The sequence below is a fragment of the Choristoneura fumiferana genome, chromosome 4 (assembly GCF_025370935.1).
Source record: "Choristoneura fumiferana chromosome 4, NRCan_CFum_1, whole genome shotgun sequence".
Classification (NCBI taxonomy): Eukaryota; Metazoa; Arthropoda; class Insecta; order Lepidoptera; family Tortricidae; genus Choristoneura; species Choristoneura fumiferana.
The window spans coordinates 6,963,354-6,980,565 of NC_133475.1; the positions used below are offsets into that span (position 1 = coordinate 6,963,354).

Below are 17,212 nucleotides of genomic sequence, written 5' to 3' on the forward strand. Positions count from 1 at the left end.
ATTGATGACTTACCCTGTCTCACAAAAGCTTAAGGGTGATAGATACCACACCAATTGATCGATAATCGATCAATGGTAGAATGGAACAGTCGACGTCGATCAATAGTTTCTACTAGACCAATCGATCGATACTCGATCGATCGTGGAACGGAACAGTCGAGTATCCGTCAATCAGCCAAAGCTACCACACCAATAGATCGTTATACCTTGAGTAATATTGTTACCGACCTTAACCTGGTTGAGCAGCGTGTGCGTGGGGCTGGCTGTGTTCTGGAACCAGTTGGAGAGTCCGTCGTAGTCGAGCCGGCGGGCGAGCGCGCGCCACGCGCCGCTACCGTCCAGCAGCCGCGACACGTCGGACAGGTATAGGGACAGCTGCTCGCCCAGGCTCGGCTCCTCCTGCGGCCAAAATGTACGGTGAGGACAGGCCCTGTACAGTACCCGGCCATAAAGATGCACATCGGTTTTTGGAAAGAGACTCGGCTAATTTCGGCTTCGTAGAGCGTTGTCACACACTATTTATGAGACGTTTGTCAGTCGTTGTACAGGTGCAATAGAGTACGGACGTATTTGGATAAAAGTATGTAATAAAGAGTTGCTGATACCCCCCAAAACTTTAAATTGTACTATGTCATCTTTAGGAAAAATAGGGAACTATCCTTTTCTAGTCTTGAGCTCTTAGGGCTACATCGAGTCCATGGCAAAGACTGCTGCCAAAAAACTGGGTGTCCTCTCCAGGGTGAGACGGTACTTCACCTCGGAGCAGCTCTTAAATCTTTACAGAGCTCAAGTTCGCTCTTGCATGGAATACTGTTCCATCTCTGTGATGGGTCTGCTAGATATCAGCTGGATGCTTTGGACTCGTTGGAGCGTCGAGAGACGAGGATCATAGGCAGTGACTCACTCGTGGGGGCAAATCTTCTGAGCCTCGAACAACGTAGACGAGTGGCCTGCCTTTCGGTTTTTTATAGGTTACATTTCGGTGAGTGTGCGGAGGTTTTACATAACCTGATACCCCCTTCCCCTTTCGGCCACCGAACGACTAGGCGCGGCGAGCATTTCACCCTTATATTGTAAACATTCCTCCATTACGCAGGAAGCGGTTTGCCTCTTCTTTCAATATGCGGACGGCTAAGGAGTGGAACTCTCTGCCAAGGTCAGTTTTTCCGGAACGCTAATAATCTGGACATCTTTACGGTCAAAGTGAACAGACACCTTCTAGGCAAACGTGTACCATCTTAGGCCTCATCTTCGCCTTCCATAATTTTAATTTTAATTAAATTTTTGTAATTTTGACTATTTTTGATATTATTATTTTTAATTTTAGAACTCTGACATCCTATTTTTTTATTTTTATTGTTTTGATAAATTCAATCGCAATTAATTAAACTACTAACATTATCATTATAAGACTGTAACTAACATGTAGTATATGGGACTAGAGCCTGAAATAAACGTTATATTATTATTATTTATTATAAGCCACCACACATAGCGTACAGTCACCAGCACCAATATCTGACACAACAAGCGTGCATAAATATCTGATACGACTCTATCTCTAGAGCCGGAAGGACGTGTCAGATATTTTTGCACGCTCCGCTGTGGCAGATATTAATGCTGGTGACTGTACCACATATAGCGACCACACATAGCGCATAGCATATAGCGATACACAAATATTCGCCTTGCTAAATTTACAATATGGAGCAAAATCAATTGAAGTTCTTAGGGTTCCGTTGCCAAAATGGCATAAACGGAACCCTTATAGTTTCGCCATGTCTGTCTGTCTGTCTGTCCTTCCGCGGCTTAGCTCAGGGACTATAAATGCTAGAAAGCTGTAATTTTGCACGAATAAACTATGCCGACAAAATGTTAATAAAAAAATCAAAAAAAATTTTTTTAGAGTACCTCCCACAGACGTAAAGTGGGGGTGATTTTTTTCTCATCCAACCTTGGTGTGGGGTATCGTTGGATAGGTCTTTTAAAACCATTAGGGGGTTGCTAAAATGATTTTTCGATTCAGTGATGTGTTTGCAAAATATTCAACTTTTAAGTGCAAAGGGTCTAGCAGGCTAAGCTAACAAGAGTGGCCCCCGTAAGGGATTTGGTTGTAATTTGAGGTGCAGTAGTGGCAGGACCTAAGAACACTGTATGCGTAATATCAGCCTTCGATCTTCTTTTGTTTCAGACTTATTCACGAAAATGACAAAAAAATCAAGGTATTTTTTAAACTGTTATTTTAGCTAAACCAAGCAAGCGAGAGTAACCAAATAAATTCAGAATTAAGGAACATAAAACGGGGTCCATAATGCATATTTTTATAGACATTTCATATCCTTGAACTTGGATGAAAAAAAAATAGTTTTTTTATTGCCCTTCATTTTTTTGCCACATCTCGTGGAGACACAACTATCAAAAAATTATTTAATAAGCCACAATTGTCAACTACGTATACATTTAAAAACATTTTGAAAAATCATGGTGCGTCGTGTGAAAAAAAAAGTCGAAAATATTAACAGTTTAAAAATTATCTTGATTTTTTGACATTTTCGTGAATAAGTCTGAAACCAAAGAAGATCAAAGGCTGATATTACGCATACAGTGTTCTTAGGTCCTGCCACCTACAGCACCTCAAATTACAACCAAATCCCTTGCGGGGGCCACCTTAGCCTGCTAGACCCTTTTCATTAAAATCGAGCCCGCCCCCCTCTAAAATCTAAACCGGTGGGTGGAAAAATTGGAAAAAGTTCAGGATGGTAGTAAAAGTAACGTAAAGTATCAAACTTACAAGGAAAACTACAACGGTTAAGTTTTCTTGAGAATTATTAGTAGTTTAAGAGTAAATAGCAGCCTAAGGTATAAAATATACCTAAACTTGAAATATTCCGTACAAAATACGAAATCCTTAGAAAAATATAACTTAATTTTTTCGTAATGGCTACGGAGCCCTATTTCGGGCGTGTCCGACACGCTCTTAGCCGGTTTTTTTATAAATACTATTTGTAGTAGCCCCCAGGGCTAAGACCCCACGGGACGGGCTCTGCCTAGTGTGGCAATTGGCAACCTACTATAAATGTAAAGCTTTGGGGTAAAAAAACTTTTTTTCTTTGTTTTTTTTTTCTTCTAAGGGAGGCACGGCCCGGGGCGGCGATGCCACCTATTGCAGGTTTTCTTTTCTTAAATGAAATACTTTATCGTCATTTAATGGGTGATATAGTGACGTGCCATTGTACGGTACGGTTGACGCTTTCATTCATACATAACGATACTTAGTCAAAAGTATAGCTTATATAAGCGTGTAAAGGTCCGGCTACACGCAGCGACTTGCATGCGCAAAAATTGTAAGTCGTCCAAAAGCCATTAGTGCGGTATACCGTTTTGCCGTCACAACGCACATGCTTGCTTGTGCAAATTGGAATTAGCGCAAGTATGATAGAGCGTGTAGCCGAACCTTTAGAAGTGGGCACTGACCCCTTCATCGGCCGACTCGTAGTTGTCCTCCGGCTCTGATTTGATCTCAGCTTCGGCGGGCACGAGCGGCGCCAGGAGCTTCAGCAGTTCGGGCTTGTCGGCTGCCAGTCGCCAGGCGCTCAGCCTATGCTCTTCGCGCGCCATCGGGTCCGCCTGTCAATGAGATTGGTTATTTCTGGCAACGCTTCTACTGTCCTCCTGGATCCCCGTCCTCACTTGAGGACATAACGTCGATGATAATGCAATACCGCGTAACTAGCTTTTTCCATACGGTATAATTTCCACTGTACTAATAGTACTAACATTAAGATTGTTTTTTTGGAATCTTTTTGTATTTTTTATTTCAATTCCAAATAATGATAATAATAATAGTAATAATTTTAATTTCGGTTTTACGGGATTACCGTAAAAGTAAAAAAAATTGGAATTGAAATAAAAAATACAAAAAGATTCCAAAAAACCAATCTTAATTTGATTGCTTAATAACGATATCTCTTGTCCGGGTGAGCGGTTAGTTCCAATGGAATCGGCATTCCAAGTTTGTCGATGAGGGCTACAGTATAGATGTCGCTAGCGTCACTGCTTAAGTGGCTAAATAAGAAACAAACAAGCTGAGATATGTGGTGCATAGGGGAAATTCGTGTCTGTACCGTTGTCCAGCAGTGGTGTAGCGGTATAGCACGCGGCACGGAATGCCGAGGACCTGGGTTCGATTCCCAGTGCTGGTCTTATTTTTCTGGTTTTTCTGTGCATCTATGTACTGTTCTGACAGTTCTGAGTCTTATGGAAAATGCTAGTTACGCGGTATTGCAGTATCACCGGCGATAAAAATTTTAATTTTCCCACATTAACCTCCTGGATCCTAGATGTGATTTTCTTCAAAAAAAAAATTAATAGGCGACCCTTAATGTGGGAAAATTAAACCTTTTAATTCGATTTTTTGAAGAAATACCGGTTTCGGCAAAAGCACCTCCAAGATCCAGGAGGCTCTATTTGGGTCAACCAACTTTTTTAGGGTTCCGTACCTTAAAAAGAAAAAAAACTATGAAATTTGGATATTCATAAATACCTACAAATTTGTACGGAACCCTATACCTAGCGCACCAAGCGATCGATCGTCGATCGACAGTTTCTCATATACCAATCAATCAATCGTTCATCAACTGGTACCCGTCGATCAGCTATGGCGTGCATTGAGTAAGCAGCAGGGTAAGGCAACGCTACTGCTGGTAGCACGCTGCTGCGGTGCAAACTAGTAACTGCTTACGCTGGAATCGACCCAATGCACGCCAATACCACACCAATCGATCGACGTCGAATAGTCGCGTCGATCGGTTGTCGATCAATCGTTTATCGACCGGTCAATGACATCGACATTTGTGTTAAATACTTGTGATGTATACATACCATTTAATAATATTGTAAATCTGTTTAAAAAAATATATACCTCGTTGAGTTTCTTGCCGGATTCTTCTCAACAGGGGGTTTTCCGAACCGGTGGTAGATTTTTTTTGACATTCATAAGTGCTTGTTGTGGCCTAAATTGAATAAAAATATTTTGACTTTGACTTTGACATCGATCGATGATTGATCGATTAGTGCAGCAACACCCATATACCTCGTTTCCACCACGATTTGACAATCATGATTTTCTATACGTTTTCTTTATAAGCCAAAACATTATTTTATGTACGATCTCCGAAGCACATTATTAGTAGGTATTAGGTATATATTATAACAGTTTTTTTTAACGAAACTGACTCTGTTGTCATTTTCATAATTTTATGTTTAACTGACAAAATTAATTAGAATTATTCAGGAGAAAGTTATTCCTCAAGTTACGTTTAACGTTATTCACACAAAAATGGGCCTCATGAAAAATCTCAAAGTCACTCAGAGGGCTACGGAGAGGGCCATGCTCGGGGTTTCTCTGCGGGATAGAATCAGAAATGATGATATCCCCTGTAGCACTAAGGTTACCGACATAGCCCGAAGAATTGCAAAACTGAAGTGTCAGTGGGTACTGTGGGCTCGGGCACATTGCTCGCAGGACTGATGGTTGATGGGGTCAGAAGATTCTCGAATGGCGTCCGCGAACCGAAAGACGAGCTGTTGGTAGGCCTCCAACAAGATGGAGTGACGACCTGGTTAAGATCGCGGGATCGCGGTGTATGCGGAAAGCACAAGACCGGCCTGAGTGGAGAGCCTTGGGGGAGGCCTGTCCAGCAGTGGACGTCTTTCGGCTAACATGATGATGATGATACAAAAATTAGACTGACAGTTTTTAAACTTAGAAATTGCCAAAATAAAATAATTACTAATTCTTGCTAGGCATGATCTTTGGTATCATATATTACCTTTTTCTCAATCAACATTTTGACAATGGCGACGGTGTTGTCTCTGAGTGGGCCACCGCAAGCAATCTGCAGCGCCGTGTTACCGCTCCCGTCCACAGCGTCGATGTCGCTCTGAAACAATCATTAAATTTCATTATAATAAACTTAAGCAAAGCGCACACAACGGGCGTGCACTCGTCGTAGACGGGACATGTAGAGGAATGCGACCCTCACTGTCTCGCGCGTTGTGGCTCGCACCGTGTACAGCAACAGTTCGCTGGACTGCTGCAATGCTATAATGGCCAAGTAACTTTACACTTACCGATGGTATAAACCTGTGGTATAAATTTAAGCAAAGCGCACACAACGGAGTGCACTCGTAGAGAGCGAGATGTAGACGAGTGCAGCCGTCACAGTCTCGCGCGTTGTGGCTCGCGCTGTGTTGCAGCAACAGTTCGCTGTGATGCTACAATGGTAACTTTACACTTACCGATGGTATAAACTTGAGCAAAGAGCACACAACGGGCATGCACTCGTCGTAGAGGGCGAGATGCAGTGGCGTGCGACCCTCACGGTCTCGTGCATTGTGGCTCGCACCGTGTTGCAGCAACAGTTCGATGCTTCGTACTGATGACGCCACCGCGGCCGGGTCCGCACCCGGTACAGCTGCCAAATGCAGTGCTGTTTGCTTTTCTGGAAAAACAATATAGTTAATAAGAGGGTAAATTGGGAGGGAGCGCCAAAGTTCGCATACTTTGCGCTAGTCATGCTGTAATGTTTGTCCGAATCATCGTTTGTCATATTTTCTTTTCCTCTGAAACCTTAAATTTTTCTGTTGAATATTTGATTGACATGGACCCAAATTGGGATTTATGAATGAGTCATGCATGACGGCGCCTGGTTGCCAAAGGCTGCGTTTCCACAATTACTGACCATTGTTCTGATCGTTGAGGACACACGGGCCGCCGCGGCTCCGGATCGCGGCGAGGAGCGGCTCCAGACACGCCTGATGGTAGTTCACAGCGAGGTGGACGGCAGTGTTACCCTCGTGGTCGCCGACTGACGGGTCGCAACCTGCTCACACACACAAATAAGTAATTCAATGAGCACCAGCACCACACATAATAATACAACTAGTGCATAAAACGTGCCATTTTACCAGAGACGTGGCGAGTATAAGTATTAAAGACTATAAAGTCTATACCTATTTAATTGTAATGAAGGAGTTCTACACTCCGCGTTTGCACTTCGATTGCAAGCAAAGTCAACATCATCATTACAATTTACAATTCATGTACAGTCAACTACAAAGTGATACAGCTAAAGTTACAAAAATATGTATGCACAACTTCAACGTTAAGTAAATAAAGTTGCGTGAACATATTTTTACCCGACTACAAGGAGAGGTATTGTTTGTAACTTTGACTGTATCGATGTCTTTGTACAAGACTGTACAAGATTTTATTTTTCGTGTATGTATTTTTATAATAGGTTGTTGTATATTGTCCAGTTTTATTAATTTAGTAATATAAAACACGAATTACAAAAAGAAATGCATCGCTCTTAAAGGAACTTATCTATCGCGTATGGATTCGACGCTAGAGACGCTAGTGTAGCGTGAGGTCTCCGAAATGTCAAATCTCATAGTTTTTGGGTGAGCTACGCGGGTTTGTTTATAATTAGAATAATGTTGTGCTTATTTTGCATTACCTGAAATTAATTATGGCGTTATGGCCTGAAATTAATTTATTATGCGTTTTGACTTTCGTAAACTTTTGTCCTTTTTCCCGAACAAAACGGGACTACGCAACACTGTGGTTGCTCGATATTTTTATGGTACGGTCTTAAGGTGTATTAAATATGATTTTAATGTAAACTTTGTTTTCACGCCCGTAATAACAGACTTTGAAAGCCACACTTAAAAACCTCACGCAACAGTGGCGCCACCTAGAAAGACAAAAAACGATAGCCCTTATTGAGCACCCGCGCGTTAGACAATAACAGGTAACACATGCAATTTGTTACAATCTTTTACCTTTAGATATAAGAAACGACATCAACTCAGGAATATCATAGACGACAGCCGAATGCAGGATGGTTTGCCCGAGATTGTTCTGGAGATTTAACAGTTGCGGCATCTTTATTGTGTGTATGAGTTTCACGATGTTCTCGAAACTAAACCGGTTGTTGCACAAAGTCATGTGGAGGAACCTAAAAAAAAACAGCGATTAAATCGACTAAGAGATAAAGCAGCTTATTTTTATTCGCAACTAGCTTATTCCTGCGGCCTTGCTCTCCTGAGAAACTAAAAAAACCTGGTTTCCTATTCCATGGGAATTTTCAAAAAACCTTGTTGACGCAACTCTATGACCCTCAAAGATTGCGTGTCAGACGCACTGCCAGATTCCACTACAGATACAGTGGTTTAGTTAGGCTGTGGATACAACCCACAACCACAGGTGTCAGTAAATCTGATATGGCACTTTGACAGTGGCAGTAAGTGCCATTCTTGTTTTGAAACGAATTTTGACACTAACCAGTGAAGTTTACTAATTAAAATTGCTGGTGCTAAACATTATGTAAACAGATCAAATTCATGAAATGAGCATTGGTGTGGCAGACCTGGATTAAACTCTGACGTCATCAAACCGAATAGTTTCAATAGTTAATTTTTAAAAGTGTTAATTTATATGAAAAAATATCGAAACTGGTTTCTAATAAATAATCGACTTTTCTATAAAAATATATTGTATTTCGTAAATAATCCCAATTCGGACAAAAATTATGGCCATACATAACCACATGTTTATTTTATTATTTTTCCTCGCGTCTAATTTGTCTCGCGCTGACATGTTGTCACGTGACGTCGTAGCAACTCATCGTATGTATATGCATTGTAAACATTTAATGCGTTAATTACATAATTGCACTTACGTGTCACCATTTGATAGGCGCAATTGAAAGAGTCGATCGAGTTTCCCTTTTACTATTTGCTTCTTGATTCCAGTCTTGCTTCTTATTTGGTCGCAAATTTCCTTCACCAACTAAAATAGAAATAATAACATATTTAAAACTCCATTCGCCAATTATTTTTTTATCTATATCGATAATTCCAAAACAAAAATTATAAAAAAAACACATTACGGTGTTGTTGCTCTAAAGGAGAATGAACTCTGGTTGAGTTCGAAACGAATCAGTGTAGTGTGGTGGAGATAGTTGGGTTTAGGCTACGGCTCTGCTGAGGCGGAGACGAGCAGAGCGGAGAGGAGACGTGTAGGGATCGACCAATCATATTAGTTGAATCCACATCTCGTCTCCGCCTCATTATCATCAGACGTGTAGGGATTGGTCGATCTCTACGTCTCCTCTCCGCTCCGCTCGTCTCCACCTTAGTGGAGCCGCAGCCTTATGCAATTTAAGTGTGTTTTTGGGTCAGTCAACTTTTTCTTGTTTGTTATTCTTTCCCGTTTGGCAAAAAAATGTTACAATTTGTGCTACTAATGTGTTTAGGAGATAAAACAATGGGCTTGAAACTACGACAAAAGCGTACACTCGATGAATTTTAACCACAGAAAACATATATGTAGAAACTTATAGTTTTAAAGAGTTGTCTAAGGGACAAAACCATGGCAACGAGGTACAAGAATAGTACTTTGTGTCTTAAGGGCGGTAAACAAGGAATTACGAACGAGAGTCTATTAGAAGCCCGAAGTCGAAGACTGAGGGTGTAATGAGTCAATGTTCGTAATTCTAGTACCGCCCGTGCGACATACAATGTTTTTCATCACATTTGCGAGTAAAATTGTATATTTGTAAAAGAAAAAACTAATATTTTTTCAAAAATTGCCGATACCGTTAACTAAGCTCTTGGCAGCGTCAGCCTACGCAGCATATGCCCGACGTGCGCGCGCCGCGCTCCTGCACGCCATGCAGTATCAGACTCAATTACCGACCTTGGGCTTCATGACAAGCACATTAAGGTCGAGGGTTTTATTTGGGGGTTGCAACCAAGGTAGCCTGCATGTTTCGACGCTGTTTACGAGCAAGTGTGATGAAAAAAAAGGTCGACACTTTTAATGTGTGCAGGTGGCCGAGCTGCATGAACGATACATTTGTTGCTGTAGCTATCATAAGGTCGCGGGTGAGCAAAGTAATGGTTTTTTAGTTCATTGATATAGACCTCCGCAAAGTAACACCCGATTCAATAAATTATATGTTTAAAGTAGCAAAATGTAAGGTAAAAAAAAGATTTGGGGATATTCTCTACTCTAGCTTCCTTTATTTAGGGGGAGTGAGATTTAGGATCTACTATAATAAAGTCTTGTTACCTTCCTAACTTCTTCTCCTTGTTCAGGGGTGTATACTGCTGTATATTCATTGTTTGATTCTTCTCCAGCGTTATTCTGATTTTTTTCTGATTTCGATCGAGGAGAGGATTTAATTGTTTTACCGTCAGTCGCACCTTGAGGCTGAACCTAAAACCAAAATTAGGTTAACTTTTTCACCTAAAAAAGCGACACGTAACGTGGGACAATCGACCTAGTTCCAAAGTAAGCAAATTTGTGTGCTTGTGCAGTCGAAGAAAGGGAATCAAATACCAGGACATGGACATGTACGGATTGTCAACATGAGATTGGTAGCACAAAAGTTCCATTGTGTCACTAATGTCATATTGACAATCCATACATTTGCCAAAGAAATAATAGCGAAATTGATTATGACAAAGGTCCCACCCTGGTACGTGATTCAGTTTCCACGACTGTACTTGTGAAGTTGGCCACATAGGAATGCTACATCTAGACTGCAAGTGGTTCTTAGTCAACTAACCTTTCCTCGACCAGAATCCGCCACCAATGATAAATTATACGAATCCATATAATTGTCACGGAAGACCTCTTGTAACAAACCTGAAAAAAATACAAATCAAAACCTTTCATAAAGGTTGACTAGTAAAGAAAGGCTTAAAGGGGCAAAGCGTGTGTGTGTGTGTGTGTGTGTGTGTGTGTGTGTGTGTGTGTGTGTGTGTGTGTGTGTGTGTGTGGGGGTGCGTGCGTGCGTGCGTGCGTGCGTGCGTGCGTGCGTGCGTGCGTGCGTGCGTGCGTGCGTGCGTGCGTGCGTGTGTGTGTGTGTGTGTGTGTGTTTGACACTCCTTCGCGCTAAAACGCCTGGACGGATTTGGATGAAATTTGATATGTAGACGTTTCGAATAACTCATTGGCTACTTCTTATCGATATATTCCTACGAGATCCATGTAAAATACTAAAATCTTAATCGCTTAGTCTAGAGACTTGAACGTAAATGAAGACTGCTATTTAAGTTTCGGGAATCTCAATGGAGATAGGATAATATTGTCCTAAAAAATTTATTGTGACATCACCCTTAGACTAAACCCGGATTTTGAACCCTATGGAAAAAGATGTAAACAAAGGTGTTGCCGTTATCGAAACACATTTGCAGCATTCAAGATATTTATTCTTTCCACATTTGTCTGAAATCGACGTTCCATTAAAAAACTGTTTTTCATAATCAAGATAAAATATTTTGATTTATTGATGCCAAACTTTATTTTGGAATTTACACTATGATATATTAATTTACAAAGAGAATACTTATCGTTTTTCAATGACCCTTGTTCTGTTAATATTTCATTGTTGACATTGTTAGTGTAGTTAAGTTGTTAATTGTTACGTTTTCCGTTGTGTTCGTTCATTGTTGTATGAAAGGATGGACTCCGGCCTGAGTATTTCTCGGTCAAAAGACGACGAATAAATTGTCTCCCGTAAAAAAAACGGCCATGTCATGGCTCTTATCGGAAATAGAAAAAAAACATAGTTACAACTTTATATAATATTTCTAGCTGCCCCATACATTGAGATCCCCTGAAATGTCACTTTGACAATGACGAAACTTTGTTTACACTTTTTTCATGGGATTTGAAATCAGAGTTTAAATAGGTGGAGCGATGATCTTCGCAAGGTGGCTGGCAAGAACTGGATGAGAGTGGCTGAGGGTCATGCTCACTGGTGTGCAGTTGAAGAGGCCTATGTCCAGCAGAGGACTAAGATAGGCTTATGATAGTGATGATAACGTGGAAGGATAACGTAAGTTTGTAAATGTACACACCGCTGAACTCTTGCATCTCCGTTGGATTGTTGATCACATTCTGAAACTCAGCCGATGTCAAACGTATATCTGGTAAATCATTCTGCGCAAGCATGGGCCCCACGCCGATAGAGCACTGCACTTCGTAGGCATTCGGCTCGGATCCCGCGTACAACGCATCTTCCAGACACACGTTGCCGGGATTTTGTATTATTTGAGGCATCTGTAAAATTAAATTAAATGTTCCATAATTTGACAATGTACAATATTTTTGAACATATAAAGTGTTGTAAGCTGGTTTAGATTCTCAAAAAGTAAATAACAGAAAAGTCAGATAAATAGGTTTACACACAATCAGTCAAATAACCCGCCCCGCGTCATACCTGGCAAAAAGGTGCCCAATACACTCGCCACGTTGCCGCGTTGAACAGCGATGGACAACCTTTCCACAAGAAACGACCCAGAGCGGGAGTCAAGACCTCGCTGACGAAGACGGGGCCCACTTCTTTAAAAAAGTCTTGCCTCGGAGCCCCAACAATCAGTCGTCTCCACCGCCAGTGGGACAAACGAATAGTTTGCGAGCGCCGATTATTTCTCGCGTAATGTTTTATTGTATTAAAAGTACGACAATAACTTCTTACAGTGCACTACTATTAACTACCGTTTGCGAGGGACCGGAGTCCTCGCTCCGCTTCCCGGTTTTGTACGAATTTTTAAGGTAGTAAATTTTTAAAGTAAGTTCCCTGTCCACCGAAGAGGAGCGAAGATTTTATGCAATTTTAACCACCTGTTGCCCAGTGCAGTGCCTATATGAGTATTCCTCAAAAAGTTGTCCCGTCATGAAATTGACAAGAAATCAGTTTTGTCAAGAAACTATTAACCCTAAGGACGAGATCATAAAACATAAACTACATAAAACATCCAAAAATTCTTGACGTCAGGAAAACGTCACGAAATCTTGTGAGGAAAAAATCGTAATTTTGTAAGTACATCAAAACTTTCTATTGGATACAACAACAAAGATTATCTGACTTTTTTTTTTATATTCTACTGGAAGCCAAACGAGCAAGTGGGTCTCCTGATGGTAAGAGATCACCACCGCCCATAAACATCTGCAACACCATCACTTTTACCACAAGGTTTTGTATATATTTCAAAATAATATTACTTATTTTTTGTGGTGAAATAGCGCCAGGAAATCTATATAATAATATATTTTTAAATAAGTGGACAACTGAAAAATTTACAACTTTTTCAGAAATAGTCATACATGTATCTATAGGACTTATTGTAATGTGTCATCGAGCTCTTTCAAGTGACATAAAGTTTCATGTTCATAAAACAAAAAAATGACTTGGGCTGCAGGGAGATTTGGTGGCTTTTTATCTCGCTCGCCGCTTCGCTCCGCTCCAGTGGACAGGCAGCCTAAAGAATGTGAAAAAAGATAACGTCATTAGAAAAACAAATAGTACGTACTGCGTTAGGTATTCCTGATATATCATTTTCTACTTCTACATTCACCGTGTTCTGAAAGACAAAACGAAACGTTTCATAGAGTTTATAAGTATGTATTGTATTGTAAAACTCTTTATTGTACATAAAAACACATGAAATTAACAGAAAACAGGATAATAAGATGTACGAAGGCGAACTTATCCCTTAAAGGGATCACGTAGGGGAGAGCAGGTAGGATTCGTACACTTTTTACTCTAGGCCTTGTAAAAACTAACCAGTAACTAATTTCAAAATAATTGAAATACTACCACATTGCCTATATATCTAGTTACCATAGTAGTATTCGTTAGAGTTGCCAAATAGCAACATTTCAAAGTTGTGATTGTTTTCCCAAAAAATGAGAAACGTACGAAAGCACCTCACGCTCGGGGTAGCTTCGTACAAGGTGGAAGGCACATTCGTACATAGTGGGGAGCCTCCGTACAGAGTAACATAATAGCAATTTATAGAAACTACAAGTATTTAATGAGGTCGAAAATAACACAGAATCATATTATAATTCAGTTTTAATCAAAATCTCAGTTTTTTTTATTAATTGCTTAGTCTAAATAATACTTTAGAACACCCCGTAATGTAGTTGTTCAAAGCATCCTCTTCATCAGTCGTACGTAATACTTGATTCGACGCAAATTTTTGAGCTAAACACACGCTTTGGGATTGTACCTACCATCGTTTTCAGGAACTGTTTTCTTGTGGAACTTTTCTAAGTGAGTTTCAAGTGTTGTGGATTTGATACCGTATTTTTGACCAGCTTTTCTAATAGACAAGGTTTTGTGTAACACCTGCATACCAGATTTCATTGTTTCTTCGTCTACCTGCCCTGTTCGAGTTCCCTTTTTAGGGTTCCGTACCCAAAAGGTACCAACGTAACTCTATTACTGAGACTCCGCTGTCTGTCTGTCTGTCTGTCCGTCCGTCTGTCACAGGGCTCTGTCTCTCTTTTGTCGTAATAGTTACACTTAAAATTTTCACAGATTATGTATTACTGTAGCCGCTATAACAATAACTACTAAAAACAGAATAAAATAAATATTTTGGTAAGGGGGGCTCCCATACAACAAATGTGATTGTTTTACTGTGTTTTTGCTTGATATTAATAACGGCAACAGGTAGACGCTTGAAATATTCACAGAATTTTTAGTTGTATAATCCCTTTAAGAATAAAAAAAATGAATTAAAATAAAATAAATATTTAAGGGGGCTCCCATACAGCAAACTTGATTTTTTGCCGTTTTTTTGCTAACGTCTAATGTTGAGTAGATAATGGTACGGAACCCTTTGTGCGCGAGTCCGACTCGCACTTTGCCGGTTTTTTTATTTACGTATATTCGAGGCATGACTCGGAAACAATAAAAAAAACATAAATATCAACGCGGGGTACATTCGTACAGTACGAATCTACCCCACTCATCAATGAACGAAGGCACCCCAACACAAAAAAGCAACAAATTAAATCAAAATAAAAATACCCGTTAAGATTATGTCAAAAATAACGTTAACACGAAAAACTAGAGCATTAACATATAACCCATGGATGATAACGTAAGCGATTTAAGAAAAAGTTATTAGAGATAAACGCATTCAAAACTGAATCCAAAAATTACTTATGTGGAGCGAAAACACGTTTCGATCTGCCCTGACGAAGCTGGCCGCCGCAGTGCCGCTCCGCTCCGCGGTTAGCCTATGCGTGTGAGTGGGAGTCACGCACACAAATACAATCGCATCAATGTGTTTTGGTAGTGGAGATATGACTACTGTACGAATGCTCCCTCTGTACGAAGCCTACCTGCTCTCCCCTATGTATATTCTGTAATTTGTGTTAGCAGTTAAATGAAAGTACACTTACAGCCAAAATATTCGAAATTGGGTCTGGTAATTCACTGAAGCTCTTAATGGATCCGGTACCTAAAACAAACGAAAGATTAATAAATTAGAAGCATTAAGAAAAATAAATAAAAATGAATGTCAGTTGCAGGGTGCGAGGATATATATCAATGGTTTTTTTAATAAAAATCATTGATATATATATATCCATTTTTTTAAGTTTCAGAAAACTTGACTATTTTCTTAAGACAAAAGTTAGATAGTCAGTCAGTCAAAATAAAACGAAATGTAGTGTAGTTTTTGTTGTTTTTGCGGGATTTTAGCCACAAAATACAGATTGGATTGATTTGCCGAAAAGTTACGTAAAACTATTGTTTTCAAGCTAAACATTATGAATTTTTGATGTGATAGGTACCTATATAAGATCGTAAATTTTCGTGTAGATTATAATAATTTAGTCGGTTATATGTTTCTATTAATATGTCCCTTATTTACGACCTTACTTACCTCCTCCAACAAAGAAAATGACTATTATAATATGTAAACAATATTAAAATAGAAACAATTATAGTGATAAAAGGTTTGAGAAATGGTTCATTTCTGCACATAAATAAAAAAATAATTATTTGGATATATATCCGATTTATACAAAAATCCGATTTTTTATTTTTATTATAAAAATCGGATTTTTTCGCATCCTGGTCAGTTGGACGGTTACTGAGGTCCTTGTAATTTGGGCATTAATGTGAAAATCAACTTTTAAGATTTGCTCGATATCATTGCAACGTTCCCTGGGTTACACAATAAAAGTATGATTTTACTGGGTACAAATCTACCAAAAGTTGGGAGCTGTGACATTTATAAGCCAATTTTGTCCATGGCTCATTTCCTAATCAAGTAATCATGCTATTAATATACATGCTGAAAATTTTTCTCAGTTGATCGTGAAGTATCACTGTTGACTCTCGACTCACAGGACAGAATAACAACAAATAAAAGTTATTTGACTCTAATCTCACTAATATTATAAATGCGAAAGTTTGTAAGTGTGTTTGTTTGTTATCAGGTCTAAACCGCTGAACCAATTTAGATGAAATTCGACATACAGATAGTTTAAGTCCCGGGCAAGAACATAGAATAGTTTTTAACCCGGAGAATTGCATAGTTCCCGCGGGATAGCGATAAACGGATTCTACGTGAGCGGAGTCGCGGGCAACAGCTAGTATTCACTAAATAAAAATAAAAAAACACAATTACCCAGAGAGCTATTCCAAGAGGAATACGGCGAACTATCAGTCTTTCTTTTCTTAGTCTGCCGGGATAACGGATCCGCTCGATATACGAATTCTTTGGGGTCGCTTCTGCGGCTGTCTGAAGGCCGGAACAGTTCCACGTGTACTTTCCGGTTGACCGTGATGTACTGGTCCTTGTAAGCCGGAGACCTATGAAAGAACAAATAAATTAAATTTAGTATGTACCTAGCTTAATGGTTTGACCTAGGGCCTCGTTGGTCGCGAACCGTGATTGTTGAGCCACTTGCCAGTCCGTACGTTGTCTTAAATATTAAAAATAATATTAAATTAATACACCGAAATGGGTAAACAGTTAGAACTTCTCGAGGCATAAATATTTACACAATTGCGCACACGGTTTAGAACTATAAGCGATTCTTATTTCTTATTTTATTACGAACATGGGATGAATGAAACCAAAAAAAAAACTGAAACAGGACCTGTTTCACAACTTTTTGACAGTTTCGCAGGGATGAAACAGATTTAATGATCTGAGTTTGAACAATGTTCTTTGTTTGAATATATGTAATTGTTTTTGTGCCATGTGTGTTTGAACTTTACCATGAACTTGCTTGCACACATCCGTAAAGTAATTCAATGGTGTGTGTGTGAAATTTCCAATACAGATTTGAGTGGACAGTTCGAATACTGGGGCTAGAGATGAGTTA

At 39.7% G+C, this 17,212-nt stretch overlaps 1 protein-coding gene across 2 annotated transcripts in view; it reads right to left on the minus strand.

Moving 5' to 3' along the window:
- Positions 1-17,212, minus strand: part of LOC141427378 (nuclear factor NF-kappa-B p110 subunit-like) — a 49,912-nt gene that overhangs the window by 3,683 nt on the left and 29,017 nt on the right. For both annotated transcript variants that reach the window (XM_074086725.1, XM_074086726.1), the window contains 13 exons: positions 16,510-16,694; positions 15,275-15,333; positions 13,390-13,440; positions 11,935-12,136; positions 10,638-10,717; positions 10,139-10,285; positions 8,745-8,854; positions 7,846-8,021; positions 6,744-6,884; positions 6,301-6,503; positions 5,832-5,942; positions 3,475-3,627; positions 229-399 (listed from right to left, as the gene is read on the minus strand). In XM_074086725.1, the coding sequence (XP_073942826.1) occupies positions 229-399; positions 3,475-3,627; positions 5,832-5,942; positions 6,301-6,503; positions 6,744-6,884; positions 7,846-8,021; positions 8,745-8,854; positions 10,139-10,285; positions 10,638-10,717; positions 11,935-12,136; positions 13,390-13,440; positions 15,275-15,333; positions 16,510-16,694 (1,789 nt within the window). The remainder of the gene's footprint in view (positions 1-228; positions 400-3,474; positions 3,628-5,831; positions 5,943-6,300; positions 6,504-6,743; positions 6,885-7,845; positions 8,022-8,744; positions 8,855-10,138; positions 10,286-10,637; positions 10,718-11,934; positions 12,137-13,389; positions 13,441-15,274; positions 15,334-16,509; positions 16,695-17,212) is intronic.